Raw genomic sequence first — 10,808 nt, forward strand, 5'->3', positions numbered from 1 at the left:
TAATTTAAAATATGAATAATATTAAATAATCTGAATAATGTTAAATTATTTGAACCCTCCATGTCGTCGGTTCGGCTGACAGTTTATGACAGATTCATCCATAAATGAATAATAAATATTCTCAGGGTCACGGCCGCCTCATTAGGCTCCACGCTTCTTTCACAGGAAAGTTGAGGCGGAGTTGCCATGGCGGCAGACAATGGCGGAGTCGTTTCTACGACTCCAGAATGAGGAAACATTTGAGGAAGACAATGCAGCTTCATTACTGGAGAACAAAAGACTCTTTAATCAGAAGAAAACAAAGCGAGCTGGTTGTAAAGAACTCGTTTCTACAAACGGAGCTCCTGCAGGTCCATCAGAGGCTAACTAAAAGATTCTTTATGGTGGGAGGAGCTCCATGTGGTGGGCGGAGCTTTAAGAAGCGTTGCTGCTGCATGAAAATAAAACCGTTAGTGTCATATGGTTGAAAGTCATCTTCCACCCGACTCCTCCGCCTCAAACAAAAACTGACTCTGTCTCTCTGAGCTCTCAGGTCACGTGACACTAACTTAAAAACGCAGTAGAAACCTTAGAAAACACACTTCCTGTCTGATGTCACTATGTCCTCAGCTTCTTCTCTGAGGGGGAGGAGCCTGACCCGCCTTCCTCTGAGCCCATGCGAGTCCGTTTCAGAGCACTCTGTCCTCTGTCCTTCTGCGGCCGGCCGTCTCCAGGCAGGACGTCCGTCTCCTCCGAGGACTCCGAGGACACGTGTGGTGTGTCCCCCGTGTGTCTGGTGGGCGGCGCCACAGTCCGGTGCCGCCCGTTGACCCCAGGGCTGCAGCGGCTCTGAGAGGTCCCATCTGCCGCCGCTGCCACCGTCTCCCCCACCTCCCCGCTGTCTGCCACTGCTTCTGTCTCCGCCCCCCCCTCAGTCCTGCCTGCGTCCACCGAGCGAGCCGGACGTCTCTCCAGCTGTTTCCTCTCTGTCCCGTCCTCGTTGTCCTGGCTCTCGGGAGACATGACGGGGCTCGGACACACAAAGTCCGAGGGGCTGAGGCACCTGTCCTCCTCTTGGGTTCCGCCCCCGAGGGGCTGGGTTTGTTCCTGTCCGGAGGAGGAGGAGGACAGGTCGTCAACGGAGATGGATGGGTAGCTGCAGGAGTCGATGGCGGAGAACAGCGCCTGCACGGACTCGGGTCGGTCCCCGGCTCTGGAGACCACGTGCATGCGTCGGCGCCGCATGACATTGCGGCGCCTGACGGCACTGCGCCGCTCCTCATCGTCGCTACTGGAGCTGGAGGTGGACGGGGAGGAGCTGGAAGGTCCAGCAGGCAGTGAAGGAGAGGAGGCGGGGCTGGACAGCGTGGAGTTGTCCCTGGGGCTGGGGGACCGGGGACGGGGCATCGGGTCAAGCCAAAACTCACTGGAGTCCGAGTCCTCGTTCACCAGGAAGCCGGACTGATTTCGGTCGCGTCTCCTGGGACGCTCCTCCCCCTCCTCCCCGGCTGGCTCCTCCCTCTCTGAGGCCTCAGGTCCAGCCAGGGAGGAGGAGGAGGAGTCAGAGTTGTCGGAGTCACTGTGGTGAGCGGCGGCAGTGGCAGCAGCAGCAGCGGCCGCCGCAGCAGCCACAGCAGCAGGGGCTGCCGGCGTTGTTCGTGTGGAGCGCCGTCCTCGGGCATGCAGCTGCATGATGGCCTCCTCGCTCAGGTCACTGTCGGAGTCGGAGCTCCACCCCTCGATCTCTCGCCGCACCAAAGAGTCGAAGAAGGCCATCATACGAGGGTCCTCCTGGATGGACTGACTCACGTAGTCGTGGGACAGACCGCTGCCACTGTTCAGCACCAGGCTGATGTATTCCTCATGGGTGTACAGGCTGCGGGACTTATCCTCCACACGTCCCTCCAGGTCCCCCAGACTGTCCGGCTGCTGGTAGGGACTCCACACCTGGGTCGGACAGACACACAGGGGACAACAGTGAAGAGAGGACGGACAGACACATGGGGGGGGGGCATTGTCAGAGGATGATACAGGGACACTCAGAGGACACCTAGAGGACACTTAGAGGACAGTGTCTGTGTCTTACCTTGATGACCTTCTCCACACCGGAGGAGCAGATCATGTATGTGTGGGGGTTGAAGCGGACCTGGTTCACGATGGAGCGGTGACCTTTCAGGACCATGAAGGCCCCGTTCACCACGCGCCCCGCGCCTCCTGAAACACATCAGGAAAACACAACGAGTTTGTTGGAGAGTCATTACAGTAGCTCCTCTCCAAAGCTAACTGAAGCTAACTGTTCCAGTAAACACAGGGTACACATACTGTACACATGCAGTACTAGAAAACTTGCTGACTCACCTGCTTCTGGGTCCTTGGGGATCTTCCACATGTACAGGTTGAAGTCGTCGGACCCCGACAGAATGTACTGAGGAGGAAACAGAAGAACGGAGAGACGAAAGGTGTCACACACTTCTGTTTCGAGTTATCTCGTCTTCCCCTGACTTTCCCCTGAGGTGAACAGTGGACACAGTGGACACCTGTGTGCTTGTCCTCAGGTTCTCAGAGGACACATCGAGCGGGAATGTCACACCCCTTCTCCACCAGTCTCACAGCATTGTGAGAAAGTCCTCCAGTGCGTGACGAGACGTAACACAGACCCTGTTTTTTCCATTTGGTAGTTTCAACCCGGACACATGCGATCTGACCACAAGTGGCCAGCAAAAGTCCAGGTGGAAAACCCACCCAAAAAGCACTGAGGTCTGATCTGTTCAGACCACATTCAGAGGTGAAATACTATCCACAATCCATCCTGCAGCGCCACGTTCCTGCGTTGGCATCTGAGCTGGTGGGCCGGTGTGTTTCCGTCACGTTACAACAAGTTCGTTACTTTTTCTTATCACCTGATGTGATCTCTGCCTGCTCTGCTTCTATTGTGATTTAATGTCCTGTGTGATTTTGCTGAGCAGCTGTACTGCAGCCGACTGACGGCAGGAGAAACTTCAAACTGACCTTGTGAAGCAGCTGTGAATTAGTGAATTAAAACACGTGAAGTTTGTTTCACCAAAGCCTCCTCTGGGTTTATCTTTTTGATGACATCATGTTATTTCTGACACGCATCATCCACAGCCGTGGGAGACACGCAGCGGAGACGTGCTCTGGATCAATGATTAATTCATAATTCATTAATGTAAGGAGCCGAACGTTTTAAGGCTGTGAATTTGACTTACAAACTCCAGTGTTCAGACATTTACAAACATGAAATATGTCATAGCGCTATATTTGTAACATACAATAGTATCAATAGGATCAATGTGATCTATAGGATCTATTGGATCAAAGAGTGTGTTGAGCAGCAGTGTGTCCACCTGTCCATCCACCCATCTGTCCGTCCGTGCACCCGTCCGTCCACCCGTCCGTCCACCCACCCGTCCGTCCAACTGTCCACCCACCTGATCTCGGTCCCCGGCGAAGCAGCAGCTCTTCATGGTGCAGGAGTTGAAGTATCCCTGGTTGTCGAACTGGAAGCTGGGCAGGCGTGAGTGCAGCTCGTAGAGGACGGGCGGCAGGCGGCGCCGCAGAGCGAGCAGCTGGGTGCCAGTGCTGTTGAAGCGGACACTCATGGCGCTCTGCAGGGACATGCTGCCGCCGTAACGGAGCAGAGAGCTGCGAGGACGGAGAGGTTCAAACATATTTAAAAAACTTTCTGAAAAACGTTGTAGACCCCTGATCTATACTATCATCATCATCAGGACCGGTCTATTCATCTAGACCAGGGGTGGGCAAACTACGGCCTGCGGGCCACATCCGGCCCGTTGGTCTTTTTAATCCGGCCCGCCGAAGATTGGTACAGAATTGCCCAAATCAAATCATATCATAATTATGACTGCATTCATTTGACCTTGTCTTGTAATACCTGGCAGTCTACCAGGTGGCGCACTAGGCGCAGTGATACATTGACTTGATTTTGCGGAGGCCGGGCTGCTCTCTGTTGTTACTCTGCTGCTGCTCTGAACCCATCTGCAACAATGAACGGGCCAAAGAAAAGAAAAGTCGACAGCGAGTGCCGAGTGTTTAATAAGGAATGGACGACGAAATACTTTTTCACTGAAATCCAGTCGAAGGCTGTGTGTCTTATTTGCCAAGAAACCGTTGCGGTTTTAAAGGAATACAACATCAGCCGTCACTTTTTCACCAAGCATGCTAATTGCGCTAACAACCAGCCAAAGCGGGAACGGACGGCGACCGCTCAGAGGTCGGCAGCTAGTTTGCAGGCTCAGCAAAACACCTTTATCCGACAAACTGTCATCCAAGAATCAAGCACGAAGGCAAGCTATTTGCTGGCATTCAAATTAGCAAAGACCAGCAAGCCTTTCTCCGAAGGGGAGTTTCTCAAAGAGTGCATGGTAGAGACAGGAGGTATCTTGTGTCCCGAGAGCAAGAACAAATTAGAAAAAATTAGCTTATCACGCAGGACGGTGACTCGCCGTGTTGACCTGATTGACGAAGACTTGGCTAGCAAGCTAAACAAAAAAGCGGAGTCATTTACATTATATTCCTTGGCACTGGACAAAAGTAATGACATAAAGGACACCGCTCAGCTTTTAATTTTTATCAGAGGGATTAATGACAATTTTGAGATAACGGAGGAGTTTTTGGCCGTGGAATCCCTGAAGGGGAAAACGCGGGGAGATGACTCGTATGACGGCGTGTCGGGGGTCATCGAGAGGCTCCAGCTACCTTGGAGTACGCTCGCCAACGTTACCACAGACGGATCACCAAATCTGACTGGAAAAAACGTCGGATTGCTCAAAAGAATCCAGGAGAGGGTGAAAGAGGACAACCCTGAGCAGGAGGTCATTTTCTTACACTGCATAATCCACCAGGAAGCACTGTGTAAATCCGTCCTGCAGCTCGACCACGTAGTGAAGCCAGTTGTAAAAGTAAGTTTATTCGAGCGAGGGGACTTCACCATCGTCAGTTTATTAAGTTTCTTGAAGAAAATGACGCTGATCACCAGGACTTGCTTTACCACTCCAACGTCCGCTGGTTAAGTTTGGGAAAAGTATGTCAACGAGTGTTGGAGCTCAAACAGGAGATTATCTCATTTTTGGAGCTACTTGAGAAAGCTGACGATTTTCCTGAGCTGAGTGACACAGATTGGCTTTGTGATTTATCTTTTGCTGTGGACGTGCTAACACACATGAATGAGCTGAACGTGAAGCTGCAAGGGAAAGACCAGTTTGTGCATGAAATATACACAAACGTCAGAGCCTTCAAAACCAAGCTAGCTTTATTCTCAAAGCAAATGTCAAACAAGTCATTTGCTCATTTCCCCACACTGGCTACGCTGAAAGAGGCCCCTCGACATGTGAAAAAATACAGGAAATCACTGGACAACCTGCACGGAGAATTCTGCCATCGGTTCTCTGATTTTGGAAACTATCATCTTCATCATCAGGACCAGTCTATTCATCTAGATTATCAACATCATCATCACCACCAGGACCAGTTTATTGATATAGGCTGTCACTATCATCATCATCATCATCAGGACCAGTCTATTCATCTAGACCAGGGGTGTCAAACATACGGCCCGTGGGCCGGATCCGGCCCGCCAGTGGGTCCAGATCGGCCCACCAGATGACTTTGCTAAGTGTGAAAATTACAGAAAGACATAAATTGCATTTCTATGAGAATATGGAGGTTTATGAGTACAAACGTTTTGTAATTTTTTTTAATCGATCCAGTAATTGCTTCAAAAACAGCGTAAATGCGATGTCTGCTCCAGAGGCAGAAGCGCTCGTTGCCACAGGCAGCAGTGCTCGCTGCTCACTTTGTGACACGTTTGACGTCAAACGCGTCACAAAGCGAGGGAATCTGCAGAGGAGAGCCCAGGCAGATAAACAGTGGGCTGATGTCTGAGTTTTTGGTCTTTATGTTTCTAGTTTATTGTAGAAAGACCTTAAAATAGGGTTTATAAACCAAAAACCTTCACCAATGATTTAAACACAGAGAAATATTGTCGTTATGTATGCTATGATTTTACTGGTCTGGCCCACTTGAGATCAAAGTGGGCAGTATGTGGCCCCTTAACTAAAATGAGTTTGACACCCCTGATCTAGACCATCACTATCATCATCATCATCACCCTCATCATCACCTTCACCATCTTCAGGACAGGTCTATTCATCTAGAATATCATCATCATCATCAGGACCTGTCTATTCATCTACTCAAGCTCTGCAGGAAGAATTTAAGTCCCCTTTAAAAATAAAACTCACTTTAATACCAAAAATAAGTGTTCATTTCCAACTACCAAGGCTCCGCCCCCTCTCCTCTCACCATCAAAACAAACTGCTACTAGCTCACAGCAACAACAGGAAGTGACGGGGTTTGTGGGAAATGTGGTCTTATGATGGGAATGAGGATTATGTTCAATGAGTTTTCTCCACATTTCCAGCTGTAAGAGACTGAACTTTGTTTTAGTGTTGAATGGATGTGATTTAAAAAACATCTATTTTGACAGAAGACCACTTCTGAGTGTCTGAACACACTTCAGTCATTTTACTGAATGGTTTAACAGTGAGGTAACACCGCCCTCTGGTGGACGCTGTCAGACACAACCATACATCACACGCTGCTCAGGCAGTCATGGACATGGAGGACAAAGACTCATCTCACCTGCGGGGCTTCCGGATGTCCCACAGTCCCACCCCCTCCTTGGAGTTGGCGGTGGCGAGCAGCCGGGGCTCCACGGGGTTAAACATGACGCTGTGGAAGGCGGACGGGTAGCTGGCCAGGCAGAAGGGCTCTACAGGAGGACATGAAGGTCAAGGGAGGGACAGGAGAGGACAGGTGAGTGACAGGTGGGTGGCAGGTGGGTGCTTCTGTTCAGCTCAGATTCAGGACAGGAAATTGTGTTTTTATTGTTATTATTAATATTATAAACTATCTGAGAAAGATGTGTTTTTAATGTTATTATTTATATAACCTATCTGAGGAAGACATGTTTTTAATGTTATTATTGATATTATAACCTATCTGTGAGGAAGACATGTTTTTATTGTTATTATTAATATTATAAACTATCTGAGGAAGACGTGTTTTTAATGTTATTATTAATATAACCTATCTGAGGAAGACATGTTTTTAATGTTATTATTGATATTATAAACAATCTGTGAGGAAGACATTTTTAATGTTACTATTAATATTATAAACAATCTGAGAGGAAGACGTGGTTTTAATGTTATTATTAATATTATAAACTATCTGAGGAAGATGTGTTTTTAATGTTATTATTAATATAACCTATCTGAGGAAGACATGTTTTTAATGTTATTATTGATATTATAACCTATCTGTGAGGAAGACATGTTTTTATTGTTATTATTAATATTATAAACTATCTGAGGAAGATGTGTTTTTAATGTTATTATTAATATAACCTATCTGAGGAAGACATGTTTTTAATGTTATTATTGATATTATAAACTATCTGTGAGGAAGACCAGCGTCCGTCCCATCAAGCAATAAACCTTCTGCACAAATAGAAGAGAGACGCTGCTGGATTTATTTTAGTCCAACTGACGAAGGATTCTAAAATAGAAGGACGAGGACGTCACGCAAGACGATCCTCTGCAGTTTTAAAGTTATCAACAGGTCTCACTGTCTCGTCCTAGAGGACGACACGCCGCCTTCAGTCCAACAGTCACCTAAACACACCAACTGTACCTGGAGCAGCTTTTAATGACAGCAGGGACGAGCTGCTTCACAGACAGGAAATTTTTCAGAGTTCAGACTTCCCGACGGTCTCTGATAAAACATTTAATGATCTCTAATGAAAACCATCTTTGAGCTGATATAAATCCACCACAAAACTTAATGATCTTTAATGAAAAACATCTGTGCTGATATAACTATTTCGTGTCAGATTTATTCACTAGTTCACAGGACAAAACTTTAGTTTTTTAACAGATGAAAATATTTCTTCTTAAATGGAATAAAATGACAATGTCCTGTCATTGATGAGATGTTACTGTTGTCATGGTAACGGAGGGCTCCCTCTCCAACAGTTTAATACATCAATAGGAGTTTTACTAACTTTACAACTCGCTTTTTGAAACGTTGATTTTCCTGCATGTTTGCCTTCATTAGCAGTTTCAGGAAGAAAAAAAAAATCACATGTTGACTGAAGTGATTGCTGACGAGCTGAAGGAGATAAAACCACTCAGGAAACAAGTTCAGTAACGGATAGAAAAATACTACAGGGAGAATATTACTGTTTGATCAGTTTAAACTAAACTCCAGGATGTTCCAGAACAAAACATGATCCAATCCCCTGACTTTAATGTCTGGAAGAGACTGTTAGAATTCCAGGATATTCCAGGATATTCCAGATGTTAGAAACTCTGAGCGGCAGCCATCCTGCTATATAGTCACACCTCACAGTCCTGAGGATGCATTTTTAACATTGTCAAGCTGTGAACCTCTCCCTGACATCAATGTATTATTATTATAATTATTAGTAGTAGTTATTATTATAGCTATAGGAGCATCATCTATACTGGAGACCGTTTGTACTCGCTGGCTGCCCCAAACCTCTGTTCAGATTTACAAATAATCATCTTAAATGTTTATTTTTGCCTTTGAGTTACGACTCGTCCGTCCTAACGGACTCGGACTCGTCCTCTTGTCCATCCCGACGTACCTCCATGTTGCGGCTCGCGGGTGTCCCAGATGAGGACGCGGCCGTCGTCCGACGAGCTGGCGAACACGTTGTCGTTGACGGGGCTGACCGACAGACTGTACACAGCATCGATGTGCAGGAACACCTTCAGAGTTTCTCTCCTGCAGGACAACGATCATTCAAGGGTTGTTTTAATACGTCACTTACCGTTATTTAATGTTTGACTGTCGTGACGACTGCATTTCGGTCTGCTCACCTCTCCACATCGTGAAGAAACACCTGCTCATCGTTTCCTGTATAAGAAAACACAGACTGGATCATAGAGAAGAGGACGACACCTCATCTTCAACCTACATCAACACTATATGCAATACAATAATACTCTTCTACCACTCAAATATAATAAAAGTAAAAATGAACATTTGATCTCTTCCAATTGTTTTGCTTCCTGTTTCCATGAAGATTATATTTCTAACTTTAACCTGCAGTGACAATCATTTTTTACAAACAGAAGAATCCTCCACCTCCACAGGACCACTTCCAGGTCAAAGGTCAGGAGGAGCAGCAGTCTCCTACCTCCAGAGAAGACCTTTTTGTTGGTGCTGTCGAAGGCCAGGCAGAAGATGTTGGACAGGTGCTCCCCCTTCAATTTCACCGGCTTGGAGCGAGTGTGGAGCGCCTTCTCCATGTGCCACAGGAGCACCCGCCGGTCGTCTCCTCCTGCGGGGACACGGATGGACACGGACACACTGTTTACACACTGTTTGAGACGGTTTAAGCAGGGAGGCTCTACAGTGAAAGCAGGTCCCCCCCCCCCCCCCCAGTCTGGTTCATTTCATATATCTGTTGTAAAGAGACCGAACATCTTTGTTTTGTACGGTTGGACATGAGACAGAAAACATTTTAAAGGCATCAGTGGACTGCAGGACACTGAAGGATAATGAATAATACATTCATTGATAAAAGAGAGTTGCGGCTCTGATAAAGACTCCTGACGTCACTGAGGCTGATTACAGATTTCTGACATCAGACTGAATAGAAACAGAAATCAAGTCTTTAGCAGGCGATTTTAAACATGTTGAGGAGGATGAAGGACGGTGTGTAAGACTTAGTGCTGGACTGTTAGTCTTTCTGTCCTATCGGTCCACGAGGTGCAGCTGAACAGATGCTTCTTACCTGCTCAGGTGGAGTCTGAACACGGCCAGCCGGATGTCCCGCTAGGCCGGATGATTGTTTTTTTTTTTTAATCCTCTCAGGACACGAATATCTGTGTGGTTCCGGGAGCCCGCCGTCAGGATGAACATGAGCAGTTCGGCGGGCTCGGTGAGGATGTTCAGGGTCCCGGGCTGCTCACTGTTTGGCTTCACGCTAGCTAGCTATCTAGCAAGCAAGAAGGGCTAGCTAGGCTAACTTAGCATCGGCTAGCCCAGGAGGGCTTCAGCTGACTGCCTGGCTGGCTAGCTAGCGTTAGCATGCTAACATATTAAAGCAGTGTAAGCTAGTGGACGGGGACTTGACAACTTACCCGACACCAGCCATTCTCCGCCGTTGTTGGAGAACTCGATGGCGTTGACGCAGCCGAAATGTCCGAGCATGTCCTTCTTGTAGAGGCTGGTGCAGCCGGCCAGCCTGCGTCGCTGGAACTCCTCCTTAATGAGTGGCTGCCCGGTGAGCTCTCTGCGGGACAGAAAGCCCACCGTAGAGCGCATACCGCAACCCTGCAGCTCCTTCATGGTCGCTGTCAAAACACACGCCCCGCTCCGTGTCGCTTCACCCGGACAGCTGCTCGTGTTGTCGGCTGGAGGTCGGTGCTGCTCCACTGCTCTACATGCTGGATGATCCCCGCTGAGGTCCACGTCGTTCCGCTGCTCGCTGGGTCTCCTGCAGTCCGAGCAGCAGCTTCCTGCTCCGGGGAGGATCTCTCTCTCCCCCTGCTGTCACCGGGCTTCCACATGTACTACAGTCGTTTGCACGTTATTGTCAAAATACATGATATGAATACTCTACTGTAGTATTCACATGTCATTTAGTTTCATACTTTATACTCAACCAAACCTCAGAGGGAAATATTGAACTTTTGACTTGAAGATGATAAACTTTCCCTTCCTGTCCGGTGGAAACTGAAACTTTATGTTTTGAT

General features: G+C 47.9%; 1 protein-coding gene across 1 annotated transcript; it reads right to left on the reverse strand.

Moving 5' to 3' along the window:
- Positions 1-262: 262 nt before the first annotated feature.
- On the reverse strand, positions 263-10,641 carry dcaf5 (ddb1 and cul4 associated factor 5). The gene is made up of 9 exons (XM_069160509.1): positions 10,194-10,641; positions 9,245-9,388; positions 8,925-8,961; positions 8,690-8,829; positions 6,661-6,790; positions 3,429-3,642; positions 2,338-2,404; positions 2,066-2,193; positions 263-1,926 (listed from the first exon to the last, which is right to left on the reverse strand). Exons 1-9 carry the CDS (start codon positions 10,399-10,401, stop codon positions 598-600), a joined length of 2,397 nt encoding a protein of 798 aa, XP_069016610.1. The 5' UTR covers positions 10,402-10,641; the 3' UTR covers positions 263-597.
- Positions 10,642-10,808: the final 167 nt, after the last annotated feature.

The sequence above is a fragment of the Embiotoca jacksoni genome, unplaced genomic scaffold (genome assembly GCF_022577435.1).
Source record: "Embiotoca jacksoni isolate LCO1_2020_lvr unplaced genomic scaffold, fEmbJac1.0.p SCAF_27, whole genome shotgun sequence".
Classification (NCBI taxonomy): domain Eukaryota; kingdom Metazoa; phylum Chordata; class Actinopteri; family Embiotocidae; genus Embiotoca; species Embiotoca jacksoni.

Bases quoted from the DNA above. Each gene is read 5' to 3' on its own strand.
- dcaf5 (XM_069160509.1), bottom strand. From the start codon at position 10,401: ATGAAGGAGCTGCAGGGTTGCGGTATGCGCTCTACGGTGGGCTTTCTG. The intron at 2,405-3,428 runs GTGGGTGGACAG...TTTCCTCCTCAG, and splicing joins TCGCCGGGGACCGAGATCAG to TACATTCTGTCGGGGTCCGA. The intron at 1,927-2,065 runs GTAAGACACAGA...TGTCCGACCCAG, and splicing joins GTGTGGAGAAGGTCATCAAG to GTGTGGAGTCCCTACCAGCA.